Source organism: Podarcis raffonei, chromosome 10, assembly GCF_027172205.1.
Source record: "Podarcis raffonei isolate rPodRaf1 chromosome 10, rPodRaf1.pri, whole genome shotgun sequence".
NCBI lineage: Eukaryota > Metazoa > Chordata > Lepidosauria > Squamata > Lacertidae > Podarcis > Podarcis raffonei.
In genome coordinates, this window is record NC_070611.1 from 60,023,845 (window position 1) to 60,038,362 (window position 14,518).

Below are 14,518 nucleotides of genomic sequence, written 5' to 3' on the forward strand. Positions count from 1 at the left end.
ACATTTCAGCCCCAGCAGAAAAAGTGTCCAGGCAAGTTAAACAGATCTGCAAAGTTTGGCAGCGGGTTAGGTTGAGAGTTTTTTTTAATTTTTTTCCCAAGTTTTCAACTTTTTAAAAACAACTCAAGGAGAACAACAAATCAAGAAATACAAAGAAACCAATAAATGGAACAACTTGCATATCTGTGGATCAATACATAAAACTGGAATTAATACCAACAGCGATTCTCAGATGATGTTATATTATCATAACATTGTCCAAATAGCTGCAATTATTTTCATGCTATAATGCTGAATGTCACTGTTAGATGCCTAGGTAATAAAGGACCACCAGGTGGCCTAAAAGGACTGTGGCCGTACTTTATCCTGCATTACTTGTAGTATATGGAGTGTAATTTTTTTCAGCTATAGTTACTGACCAGACATTGCTATACCATGCAGATAAGTTTAGGTTCAGAGATTTGCAGTGCCAGGTGACAATCTGCCCCTAGCCGCTACCAGCAGAAAGGGTTAGGCCGAGAGTTGTGACTGACCCAAGGTCAGTCTTCACAGCTTAGTTAGTGCAATAGAGCACATATAGGTTCAATTTTTAAGGGGACTTCACAGGCTCCATCTCTGCAGTCCCCTCTCTTCTTCACAGTATTTTTCTTTCGGTTCAAAGAGTGGCCTTTGCTGGGAACTCCTGGTATCATTTTATGTTCTGCTTCATTCCATCATATGACCCTGGAGACTGTAGTAACTGCCTTTAGTTACAGACGCTTCAGGTTGTGCATTTTCGGGTTGCGTACCGCGCCAAACCCAGAAGTACCGGAACAGGTTACTTCCAGGTTTCGGCACTCGTGCATGCGCAGAAGTACTAAATCGTGCTTTGTGCATGCGCACAAGCGCCAAATTGCAACCCGCGCATGCGCAGATGTGGTGCTGCAGGTTGCGAACGCTGCGGGTTGTGAACGTGCCTGCCACAAGGATCACGTTCGCAACCTGAGTGTCCACTGTATAATGTTTTTATATATGTTGGAAGCTGCCCAGAGCGGCTGTGGCAACCCAGTAAGATGTGTGGGGCATAAATATTAAAACTATCACTATGGAATGGGACGTCCCTATTTTGATAGGAGAAATGTTGGAAGGTATGCCACCCATAGTCACCGGCCCCTAAAGAGCCAGTGTAATGTATTCAATAGCAGCCACTAGCCACTGAAGGCCATTAAAGAAGCAGTCACACTAGACAGAAGCCCAGAGGACAGGATCTTCTGTCTGTGTGAAATGCTGGAAAACACACAAAATGCACAGAGAGTGGAAGAGCAGTGCACTGTTTATCTGCCTCTATGTCGGAGCCTGGTGATGTAATCAGGCAAGGGCTGTGTGTGGTGGGAATTGTGACCTCTTTCCTCATCTGCTCTATGACACTGAAGGGCATGAGCAGGTGCTTGGTGCCAGTGGCACCTCTCCTCCTGCATTACAGCTCAAAGTGATACAGCAGGAGTAGGAGAGAGACGGAGAGAACAGAAACGAAGCCTTCTAACTGTTCACCAAGAAGGGAAGTGAGAATCAGAGCATTATGGTAAGCAAGAGGGGGTATGAGGAAACCACAGAATGAGGGGAAACGAGAGTCTCTCTGCTGCCACTTACTCTGCTATGCAGCAGTAGCCATCAAGAGGCAAACAGAGATTTATTTCGGACGGGATAGCTTCTTCTGCAGCCCTTGGCTAGATTTCAATGTTTCTGGCGCAGACAGCAAGCTGGAAGAAGTCACCAGGACTGCATTCCTGTGCGTCTTCAGAGGGTGGGTGGGTAGAAAGTCCCACTCAAATCAGAAGGCATTACTTCTGAGTAAACCTGCTTAGGATTGCACTCTGAGTAGCTACATTTTCACCACGAAGGAAACTGAGACACTAAAACCTGGGGTGCTTGCCAATACATTTATATACCAAGATTAATCATGCTTTCTCACCAATTCAGCTGTGGGGAGCAATGTCTAAAAAAATAGATGAAGTGTTTCATATTCTCTCCATTTTAGAGATGAGACTGAGAACAAGTGGCTTGCTGAGTCACATTCCTTGGCTATGGTGGGCTTGGGTTTCCAGGTCAAAGTCTCACAATCTTACCTTTGGGTCAGCTATGGATGCTCTAAAGCATTCTTTTTTGGCAGAGCCAGAAGTTGAACTAGGGCATGTCTATTATTGTTTTATTATCTATTAAATTTATCCATTGCTTTTCTTGCTGTGGGTACCTCAAAGTGCCTTTGCAAATAAATGCAGTGTCTCTACACTCAGACCAGTCTCACACCAGTTTAATAGTCATGGCTCACAATCAAATAACGTAAGTATAATCTCTCAGAAGGGGCAAGGGATCTCTTGCAAAGCAGCAGAATTCTCAAGCCAGTTAGTGTAGATGATGTTGAGCTGGATGGATCTATGCTCAGACTTGGTAGAAGACTGCTTTTTATATTGTTATATAGCTATGTTGCTTTGTTTGATGCTCTCCCTCCTGGTAAAGCTAATTTTTAATCCCATCCAAATATTAACCAATTTAGATTGCGGTGTTTGTTTCATAGAATCATACAATCTTGCACCTCAAGGGTCATCTAGTTGGAAGGATCTCAAGGATCTCATCTAGTCCAACCCTTCAATGCAGGAACTTCAGCTAAAGAACAGATCTTACTGTCAGAAAGTTGTTCCTGATGTTCTTGCAACTTGAAGCCATTGGTTCAAGTTCTACCCTCCAGAGCAGGAGAAAACAAGCATGCTCCCTCCTCCATGTGACAACCCTTGAGATATTTGAAGATGGCTATCATATCTTCTCAGTCTCCTCTTTTCCAGGCTAAACATACCCAGCTCCTTCAAGCATTCCTCATAAGGCTTAGTTTTCGGACCCTTGATCATGTTGGTTGCCCTCCTCTGCACACATTCTAACTTGTCAACATCCTTCTTAAATTGTGGTGCCCAGAACCGGACACAGTATTCCAAGTGTGGCCTGACCAAGGCAGAATAGAATGGTACTATTACTTCCCTTGATCTGGACACTATACTTCTGTTGATGCAGCCTAGAATAGCATAGCTTTTTTGGTTGCCGCATCACATGGTTGACTTATGTTAAGCTTGTGGTCCACCAAAATGAAACAATTAGCTACTCAGAGCTAACAGCCACAGGTCAAACATGTGCATCTTGTAGTCATGGGAATCTTGTTGATATATTATTTTCTTAGAATCATAGAATCATAGAGTTGGAAAAGACCACAAGGGCCATCGAGTCCAACCCCCTGCCAAGCAGGAAACACCATCAGAGCACTCCTGACATATGGTTGTCAAGCCTCTGCTTAAAGACCTCCAAAGAAGGAGACTCCGCCACACTCCTTGGCAGCAAATCCCACTGTCGAACAGCTCTTACTGTCAGGAAGTTCTTCCTAATGTTTAGGTGGAATCTTCTTTCCTGCAGTTTGGATCCATTGCTCCGTGTCCGCTTCTCTGGAGCAGCAGAAAACAACCTTTCTCCCTCCTCTATGTGACATCCTTTTATATATTTGAACATGGCTATCATATCACCCCTTAACCTCCTCTTCTCCAGGCTAAACATGCCCAGCTCCCTTAGCCGTTCCTCATAAGGCATCGTTTCCAGGCCTTTGACCATTTTGGTTGCCCTCCTCTGGACACGTTCCAGTTTGTTAGTGTCCTTCTTGAACTGTGGTGCCCAGAACTGGACACAGTACTCCAGGTGAGGTCTGACCAGAGCAGAATACAGTGGCACTATTACTTCCCTTGATCTGGATGCTATACTCCTATTGATGCAGCCCAGAATTGCATTGGCTTTTTTAGCTGCCGCGTCACACTGTTGGCTCATGTCAAGTTTGTGGTCAACCAAGACTCCTAGATCCTTTTCACATGTACTGCTCTCAAGCCAGGTGTCACCCATCTTGTATTTGTGCCTCTCATTTTTTTTGCCCAAGTGCAATACTTTACATTTCTCCCTGTTCTTGTTTGTTTTGGCCCAGTTCTCTAATCTGTCAAGGTTGTTTTGAAGTGTGATCCTGTCCTCTGGGGTGTTAGCCACCCCTCCCAGTTTGGTGTCATCTGCAAATTTGATCAGGATGCCTTGTTGATACTATATTTGGAAGGGACCATAGTTCAGTGGTAGAGTGAAAGAGAGTTCTGGACTCAACCAGTGGCAGACATTGGGGTCTCAAATTTTAGCGGCGTCCTGTGTGACACCCAGATTTCGTGGCCTCTCGCCTTCTAAGGCTCTGCGCCCAGTGCAACCAAACCAGTTGCGCTTCCCTAAATTCACCTCTGGACTCAACCCCTGGCATTGCTAGATAGGGCTGGGAAGAGTCTCTGAACCCCTGGAAAACCACTGCCAGTCAATGTCAATAATACTAGCCTCAAGAGACTAATGGTCTGACTCAATATAAGGCAGTTTTCTATGTTCTGATGTAATCCAAAGCTTAAAGATGAGCTTATACCTCTTCTCTCACCTGAGACATTTTCTAGCCAACAGCATAGTCACGTGCACTCTAATGTATTCTTCAACTTGTGTTCAGGTAAGAACAGCCAAATTTGCATGAATAAACTTACCTTGGGAAAGGAAATCAGATTCGCGTTTCTGAAATAATTCACTTAGCAAGACTAAGGTCAACGGAATTTTGCCCGTCTAGGACATCCCCATTGGCTCTGACCTCTGACCTGGAAGCATAATTTTTCTTGGCTCCCCATGGGCAGCCTATTGGCCACACACATAGTTCATAATTTGAGAACCAGAGACCTCTGTTTGCTCTTTTGCAAACAATGCATTACTCCCTCCACCACAAGTCTATAGGAGTTTGAAAGATACCCTCTCATCTATTTATGACATCAGACACCTGACAATGATTAGCTTCTGTCATCAGAAGCTCTTGGCTTCACTGAAAGGTTGCCAAAAAAAGAGATGGATCTTGGGAGTTACAAACTCACAAATACAGACCTTATAAGATCATCCACCCCTATATATGTAGTAGTTGGAGAATCTTTCCTTGAGAATCCTTAAAGTATCAGAAACTGACTCCACAGCAACTCAGAGAAGGGCTTTTGATGCAGCTACCCCTTGATTTGTGGAACAGTATCCCTGTTGAGATATGATAGGTAACCACTATTTGTGGGTTCCAGAATAATTGTAGACATTTTAATTTGTTTTGATAAGCTTTCCCAGCAGCATGACAATGATTTTAGTCTCTGCCTTGGGTGTTTCTTTGTATTGCTTTTAAATCTTTTTTGTTTTTGTTTTTTTGTTCCTTTATTGACCGGCTGAAAATCATGCTTTCCCAAAACCTCGGACTTTTTGCTACAAGGAATGTGACAGGAAAAGACACTGGAAAGTGTAGGATAACACTTGCTTTGATGCAAACAAATCAGGAGAAATATTCAGTAAACTGGTGATCTGGACGTGACCTTAGAGAACAGCATATTATTGTTTGAGGCAATCAATACATCAAACAGCTTTCACATTTCTTTTCCAGAGTACTAACCCGGCATTCATGGGGAGACTCTAGGACATTAGTGTGGCTTTAGTATTTAAAGAATATGCCTTCCTCCAAAGGCTACTGGGAGCTGCAGTTTATGCCTCACAGAGAAGAAGAAGAAGAAGAGTTTGGATTTGATATCCCGCCTTTCACTCCCTTTAAGGAGTCTCAAAGCGGCTAACATTCTCCTTTCCCTTCCTCCCCCACAACAAACACTCTGTGAGGTGAGTGGGGCTGAGAGAGAGACTTCAAAGAAGCGTGACTGGCCCAAGGTCACCCAGCAGCTGCATGTGGAGGAGCGGAGACACGAACCCGGTTCCCCAGATTATGAGACTACCGCTCTTAACCACCACACCACACTGGCTCTCCAAGAGCTACAATTGCCAGCTTTAAATGTATGGTGTATGTGCAGTCTAAGATGGCGTAATTGCTGTGTAGAAGAGGGGTTTTCAGCAGGTGAAATTCCTTATTCTGTACACCTATCAAAGGTGCAGGAAAGTCTTGTCTTCTTTTCCACCTGGCCACCCTAAATTATTAGGGAAGCAAGGGTTTATTATTAATGGTGTTTCTGTCCTTGATAACAAAATTTCCCCAATTTGTGAGAATCAATGCTACTTTCTGGATCAGAAAGTATTTCTGGAGGGGCACAAGCTGCCGTTCTTGTCACCAGAAAAGAGTTAAGAAATCAGAAGGCTCTGCACCCTTCTTAAGTTACAGCCGGTGGAGAAATACCATCAAGTTGCGTCAGGTCCCAGTCAGGAATAAAAATAAACTCACTTGGCACACAGTATCCTTTCAAGATCTATCAAAATCCATATGGGATCAAGAGTGTTCTTTGTACACCTGTACAGTGTTTGTACATGGACACAGCCAGAGAATGCGGAGCCCATTTTGGAATGTGCAAACTTTTGCCATATTGCCAAACCGAATAATGCTTTTGTGGCAAACTTTTTCATGTGCTGGCTTTGCTCCGGTTCCATAATGTCTAGCTTGCATTTGTCAGATGAGAATGGATACAGATTTGCTTCTGTATTATTGAAATAAATAGTCATTGTAGTACAGATTCAGAAAATTTTAAATGAAGATTTATGATTATTATTAATCATAATTATATTAAGTTCAGAAACTGAAGTTCTACCAATATGTATCTGTCAATATATCGGGATATAATCAATTACAAATTAATTAGATAGCAACAACTGCACAGATAGTGAAAAAAATAATTATTAAAGGATACTGTGTTCTTACAAGCTTGTCATGACTTTGTTAATAATAAGAGTATTAATGGTGAACAAGATTTTCTGAAAGACAGTATGTACGCCATATCTGATCAATCTGTCTGCAATGTTGAGTTACAGGGGAATATTTGCTGTGTTCTGCAGCACTGAATGGGTGAAAGTCATTTGGGATCTACTGGTGATTTGCCAAGAGTTTGTGACTCCCAATTAGTGGTTCTTCTTCTTCTAAATGAGGTTAATGAAATGAAGAAAGTTGGAAGGGTAGGGATGGCACCAGGAATATAATTTTGTGTTGAAGAACTGTGAGCAATGGTGGCTGATGCTTGTTGGGACAGGTGGGGTCAAAAGTAGAGAACCTAACAGCAGGTTAGCAATGAAAAGCGGAGACAAATAATTCTAGTCTTACCCTCCTTCTGGTTGAGCCCTGTAAGGCAAAATTGAGACTAAAAGGGAGGAAGCTGATAGGAAGTTCTGTCCCTGGACCTGAGGGAATGGGCAGACCCAATGTGTGCTCTTGTTCTACTGACCTTTGCTCTGTTGTCCTACTTCTTCCACAGCGTGAGTGTATCTCTGTACATGTTGGGCAAGCTGGAGTTCAAATTGGCAATGCATGCTGGGAGCTTTTCTGCTTAGAACATGGCATCCACCCAGATGGAACTTTCCAGGACAAAGCCAACAAATTTAATGATGACGATTCTTTTACCACATTCTTCAGCGAAACTCGCACAGGAAAACACGTGCCGCGGGCTGTCATGGTGGACCTAGAACCCACTGTAGTAGGTCAGTGGAATAACTAGCAGTAGCAAATGCAAATGAGACCGCTTAATGTATAACAGTGCTGGTGACCAACGTAGAGTGACATGATGTGAGTACAAACAGGGTTCCTTCATCTGTAACAGTTGAACTGAAGAAACTTGGTGCCATGCAAGCATGGGGTGTGTGTGTGAGTTTTATCCTTCAGAAGTCCTCCTCACGCAATTATAAAGGCACATTATAAAGATCTATTGTGCTGTCCAGAGGTCTTCTGTTCTTCAGCAGAAGCCTGCTATGAGGCTGTTGCATATACTGGGTTCATTCATATTCCCTTATGGTGTCAGCTGCATCCCATTGCTGACAGAGAGGGGGAGAGCGTGGCGAGACAGGAGGAGGTAATTAGGCAGGAATGTGGAAAGAGGGAGGAGCAGCCTAGTTGCAGTAAAAGCCTGAGCTCCGAGAACAAGGAGAAGGAAGGGGGGAGTTCAAGGGAGAAGACACAGACTGACAGTTTAAGCTCGGACTCAGAGGGAGGGCCACTGGAAATAGCCCATCCCATGATGCGCAGGCGAGCAAGAATTAATGAGAGGCGTGAACAGGAAAGGAAGCAAAAGTGGGGCTCTAGATAGGGGAAGAGGAAGGGGCGGAACTCAGACTTGGCAACAGCTAATTTGGAAGCAGACCCTGAGTGACTGAGCTCCAGAGTTTGTATGTTTTGAATAATAAACCTGAGTTAATTGCTGCCGGAGTTGTCTCGCTTCTGTGGGAGAGACCCAATCATTACAATGGGTCATTAGTCACAATAGCATTATCTTAATAAATAAATGCCAATGCTGCATTTGGAACACCAGCTTGCACAAGGTTGGGAACAAAGAGCTTCTCTTGCTTGTTGCAGAGTGCATAAAACATTGGTGCACCAAGATCTGTTTTCAAGGATTTGTGATTCCCCCCCATAAATGTTGAAAGCTGCATGTCCTTGGTTCAGGTAGCGTATCTCTCTTAGTGTGGGTGTTTGTGTATGATAACATTTCTTTGTGAACATTTTTTTTCTATGTGTTCTGAGAAAAACGCAACTATTTGGCACAAAGGAAGAGCAGCTCATGCCATCTTCTGTTTGCTCCCACATGAACGCACACACCCACACACACACACACCCACACCAAGCAACAGCTGCATACCAGATAGTTATCAGAAGAAGCATCAGCTCAGGGGCTTCTTTTGGCATAGCAATGGCTGTCTTGCGCTGCACCACCAACATTAATCTCACTGTTCCCTGGCCTAGTCTGAACCAGCAGGGATTACCTTGGGTGTTGACACAGCCCATTTGGCTTGTAAGCGTCATGCACGAGTATGCCTCTGTGGAGAAAGGCTGGATATGCACCTGCTTGTTTCTGTTTAGTGCTTTGAGGAAGATTCATGCCCTTTGTGGTACATCACAGCCAGGGTTCAAGGCTTTGCACAATAATATGGTCCCCTGAGCAAGGACAAAATTTGACACCACCCACACTAATTCAATTTTTTTCCACAATAATTCCTTTTGGTACAGTTGCTTTTTTATGGATCTTCTCAGTAAGTACCAATATAAATATAGGTATCAACATCACCATTAATGTACGCCCCCCTTGCCTTGGAACCCAATGCAGAAACCCGCCCATACCACCCTAAATCTGGCGCTGACCTGCAACCAATAAGAGCCTTCCATTTCCCAGGCTAATCTGAATTTACCTGATCCATCCTCTGTCTCTACATATTACGCGCAGTTCTCTCTCTCTCTCTCTCTCTCTCTCTCTCTCTCTCTCCTTCCACTTTTGGGAGTTGTTATCAAGCAGCTACTGCTAGCCAGGCCTGCAACGTGGGAACAGCACAAGGCCTCGAACCCCCAAAGTCCCACTCTGACATCAACAGGAGCCACCAATCCTTTCTCAAAGCACACAAAACGTAAAACACACACCCAGCATTCCTCCACAGACCCGACATTCCACAAAATTCTGTTCAGAATTGCAGATAAAGCCAGAATAATTTAATAATTTTAAAGTTCATCCGGCTTACCACAAAGACAGCATCCTACATAAGGTATTCAGTTGGCACACATCAGCATTAAAGAAACACGTCCACAGCAAACTCTGACCACGCTCTGCTTACTTTCCTTAACAGATGAAGTGCGGGCTGGAGCTTACCGCCAGCTTTTCCACCCAGAGCAGCTGATCGCTGGCAAGGAAGACGCCGCCAATAACTATGCCCGCGGCCACTACACCATTGGCAAGGAGAGCATCGACATGGTACTAGATCGCATTCGCAAGCTGGTAGGTAGAAGGTTGCCAATGGAAAGTGATATGCGGTTTGGGAGCAGGATGAGGCAGAAATCTGGAGGGCTATAATTTTTTATTTCATTCTCAGAAGTTAGGTCCATAGTGGACAGAGGCTGGATGTTTCATTATTCAGAGATCAGTGGTTTTCCAAAATTAGGAAATATTTCCTCGATAACTGTGAGGAAATATTTTCCACACCACCTTCTTGGCCAAGGAACCTCTGCATGCTTGCCACATACCTCCTGTGCTGTAGGAAATCCTGGGGCATATTCTAAGGAACCTATGAAGACACTGGCCAAGCCTGTTGGACCTATAGCAGAGAAATGAATGAAACCTACTTCTTCCTCTACTTAGCTTGTTTGGTGGGCTTCTTGTTGGGGGTGGGGAAAGCTGATTTATTTAATTTAAAATACTTAGAAACGTCTTCATATTTAAAAATCTCAAAGCATTATATAAAAGGATGAAAATCTCACAGCACATAATAAAATAATATAAAACCAGCATAAAATACAATTCCACAGCTTCACAGTGATGAATATCACTAATCTAAACACTTGAGCAAAGTGTATATGCTGAAAACATAAAATGTTGCTGCATACCAGAGGTCAGCAAACTTTTTCAGCAGGGGGCCGGTCCACTGTCCCTCAGACCTTGTGGGGGGCCAGACTGTTTTTTTTTGGGGGGGGAATGAATTCCTATGCCCCACAAATAACCCAGAGATACATTTTAAATAAAAGGACACATTCTACTCATGTAAAAACAGGCTGGTTGCTGGACCGTCCGCGGGCCAGATTTAGAAGGCGATTGGGCCAGATCCACCCCCCGGGCCTTAGTTTGCCTACCCATGCTGTATAGCATATGTCCATGTTCCATGCGGCAGGTGCCATCACACTAAAAGCCCTACTCAGGATAGCCGCAAAATGGATTTGATATACAGATGATTGGATATCCGTGCCCCAGGAGATTACACCATTGTCCAGGCTGTGAATCAATCAATCAATCAATCAATCAAATTAAATTTCTATACTGCCCATCATCCGAGGATCAGTGTGGTGGCACTTCATCCCTGCCAATCCCTGCCTCACAACAGCACTGGTTAACCCCTAATTATTATTCATTGTGGTTCCCTTTCCAGACTGACGCCTGTTCTGGGCTACAAGGATTCCTGATTTTCCACAGCTTCGGAGGAGGCACAGGTTCTGGCTTTACCTCCCTGCTGATGGAGCGCCTGTCTGTGGACTATGGCAAGAAGTCCAAACTGGAGTTTGCCATCTACCCAGCGCCCCAGGTTTCCACTGCGGTGGTGGAGCCCTACAATTCTATCCTGACCACCCACACCACCTTGGAGCATTCCGACTGCGCCTTCATGGTGGACAACGAGGCCATCTACGACATCTGCCGCCGCAATCTGGACATTGAGCGCCCCACGTACACCAACCTGAACCGCCTCATCAGCCAGATTGTCTCCTCCATCACCGCTTCCCTGCGTTTCGATGGCGCCCTCAACGTGGACTTGACTGAGTTCCAGACCAACCTGGTGCCTTACCCTCGCATCCACTTCCCCTTGGTGACCTACGCGCCCATCATCTCCTCCGAGAGGGCTTATCACGAGCAGCTCTCCGTGGCCGAAATCACCAGCTCCTGCTTTGAACCCAACAACCAGATGGTGAAATGCGACCCCCGCCATGGGAAGTACATGGCCTGCTGCATGCTCTACCGAGGTGATGTGGTGCCCAAAGACGTCAACGTAGCCATTGCTGCAATCAAGACCAAGAGGACAATCCAGTTTGTGGACTGGTGCCCAACTGGCTTTAAGGTGAGAAGGGACAAGCAGGTGCTCTCTTTTGTAGGACTAAAACCTTAACACCCACAATGATGATGATGATGATAATAATAATAATAATAATAATAATAATAATAATAATAATTGTTAAGTTGTGGGTGAACATATCAGAGAACACAGCGATTCTTTAAACACCTCTTGTTTATTCACAGGCTAGAACAGAACTGAACTGAAGGGTTCAGCCAGCCTGCTTATATAGAGCTCCAGTACAATGTAACTGTAACAATTTTCTAAAACTATCCAATCACTGAACGTCACTTTCGATCCCTTATTTGCATAACTATCTACAGTATCCCCCTGCTGGCCCAGGGTGAGAACTTCAGTACATAACACTAATAATAATAATAATAATAATAATAATAATAATAATAATAATGGTGACGAAAGTGTTGTTTGTATATGCTGCAGTCATACCAAGAGTCATTTTTTGAGTGGACCCTTGTGGCTGGGAACTGCATTTGGAGGACTAATTTTGCCCCTCTCCACCTCTCTGCTCAGTCCTGTAAGGGCAATTTTGAGATCAAGGGGGAGGAAGCTGACAGGCGCAGTCACCTCCCCCCACTCCGGGAATGCTGGCAGATGGGTTAGAGCTCCATTCACCTGAACTGTCCAGCCTCCCCCATCCCACTCTTTTTGAAAGGGTTTGAGGGGGAGCACATGCAAGTCTAGCATGGAGAAGGACCATATCTCTATGGCAGAGCATCTGGTATGCACACATAAGGTTCTTGATTCAATTCCAAGCATGTCCAGGTTAGGCTGGGAAATGCTGCCAGCCAGTGTACGCAATAGTAGATGGACCAATGGTCTGACTCCGTATCTGGCAGTTTCCTCGGGTGGCGCTGTGGGTTAAACCACAGAGCCTAGGACTTGCCGATCAGAAGGTCGGCGGTTCGAATCCCCGCGATGGGGTGAGCTCCTGTTGCTTGGTCCCTGCTCCTGCCAACCTAGCAGTTCGAAAGCACTTCAAAGTGCAAGTAGATAAATAGGTAAATAGGTACCGCTCTGGCGGGAAGGTAAACGGCGTTTCCGTGCGCTGCTCTGGTTCGCCAGAAGCGGCTTAGTCATGCTGGCCACATGACCCGGAAGCTGTATGCTGGCTCCCTCGGCCAATAAAGCGAGAGTCGGCCACAACTGGACCTAATGGTCAGGGGCCCCTTTACCTTTACCTCGGGTTAAGAACTTAATTCGTTCTGGAGGTCGGTTCTTAACCTGAAGCTGTTCTTAACCTGAGATACCACTTTAGCTAATGGGGCCTCCCGCCGCTGCGCGATTTCTGTTCTCATCCTGAAGCAAAGTTCTTAACCTGAGGTACTATTTCTGGGTTAGCGGAGTCTGTAACCTGAAGTGTCTGTAACCTGAAGTGTCTGTAACCCGAGGTATGACTATTTTTAAAATTTGTCAAACCTTGGTTGTCAAACACCCTGGAACTTGTATGTTTCGGCTCCCCAATGCCACAAACCCAAAAGTGAGTGTTCTGGTTTGCGAATGTTCTTTCGGAACCCAAACATCCGATGGGGCTTCCTTCAGCCAATCAGAAGCCATGATTTGGTTTTTGAACGTTTTGGAAGTCAAACGGACTTTCGGAACGGATTCTGTTTGACTTTCCAAGGTACGACTGTACTGACTTCATCCATAGATCTCGGAGCAGTTCACAACATGAAATGACAATATAAAACCTCAAAATACATAGTAAAAAATAAGAACCACAACAAACCAACCCCCCCCCCACTCATATGTATATGCAGTCCTCATCAGCTAATTTTTTTTAGGGGGTTCAGGGCTGATTTTAAATGCAATGCACTTCTGCATATCCCAGGCATAGCGAAACCTCAGTTCTGTTTGTAGCTGTCCGCACTCTGCTTCCCCGGGAGAGGCCTGAGCTTGCTATTTGAGGGAATGATGACAATGGGGCAGTATCAGCTGAGGCGTTCCGCTTCCCACGCTTAAATTTCTGTCTGTACAGTTGCCTTTTCTTCCCTCCTCTTGGTTTCCAGGTTGGCATCAATTACCAGCCGCCGACCATCGTTCCTGGGGGTGACCTGGCTCAAGTGCAACGTGCCGTTTGCATGCTCAGCAACACCACCGCCATCGCCGAGGCCTGGGCGAGGCTGGATCACAAGTTTGATCTGATGTACGCCAAGCGAGCTTTTGTGCACTGGTATGTTGGTGAGGGCATGGAGGAAGGAGAGTTTGCAGAGGCCCGGGAAGATTTAGCTGCGCTGGAGAAAGATTACGAGGAAGTTGGAACAGACTCCTTTGAAGAAGAAAATGATGGGGAAGAGTATTAAAAATTGTGGTCCTGGCAGCTCTTCATTGCACTGGGGATACAGCTCACCAAACTCTTTGCTGCACAGCAGCTTCTGATCATTTCATGGGGGTGGATGGAGGAATGGACAGTAGAAGGGTTTGGTGGATTGGACCCTGTGCCTACTCCTGCAGCATATGTAAAGAATAGACCATCCATCTGCAAAAAAAACAATTTCCAGTGACTTCCTTTCTTTATTATGCCTTATATTGTGAGGGGGGAGGAAGTATTCTGCACCTTTCTTAAAGCAGCCCAAGAAAAAAAATGCCAGATAGTACCAGTTAGTACCAGTATGGCACGAGTGACACAGGACTCAGGGGCTGTTGCAACATCCCTGTTTAGGACTTATGCTTCAACTGTCCTACATTCTAGGTTCATAGCCAGAAATTCTGAAGTGAGGAGGCTGAAGGCAGTAGGGAATCATTGCAACAGATGAAACACAAGTAGTCTAAAAGATCTGGAATACATTAGTCTGCGTTATTTCTTTGTAAGCAATTGGGTAAAATATTGGCTACGCACCTGCTTATAACTCGACAAAAAAGGCTACAAAGTTGAATTTTAAAAGGAAGAAAGAACATTCAA

General features: G+C 44.9%; 1 protein-coding gene across 1 annotated transcript; it reads left to right on the plus strand.

The window, feature by feature from the left end:
• The first annotated feature begins 1,554 nt into the window (after positions 1-1,554).
• On the plus strand, positions 1,555-14,189 carry LOC128421900 (tubulin alpha-8 chain). The gene is made up of 5 exons (XM_053405223.1): positions 1,555-1,561; positions 7,284-7,506; positions 9,634-9,782; positions 10,924-11,604; positions 13,626-14,189. Exons 1-5 carry the CDS (start codon positions 1,559-1,561, stop codon positions 13,917-13,919), a joined length of 1,350 nt encoding a protein of 449 aa, XP_053261198.1. The 5' UTR covers positions 1,555-1,558; the 3' UTR covers positions 13,920-14,189.
• Positions 14,190-14,518: the final 329 nt, after the last annotated feature.

Excerpts from the sequence above, each read along its gene's own strand:
- LOC128421900 (XM_053405223.1), top strand. Across the intron at positions 7,507-9,633 it reads CCTAGAACCCACTGTAGTAG|ATGAAGTGCGGGCTGGAGCT; the intron begins GTCAGTGGAATA and ends TTTCCTTAACAG. Across the intron at positions 11,605-13,625 it reads GGTGCCCAACTGGCTTTAAG|GTTGGCATCAATTACCAGCC; the intron begins GTGAGAAGGGAC and ends CTTGGTTTCCAG.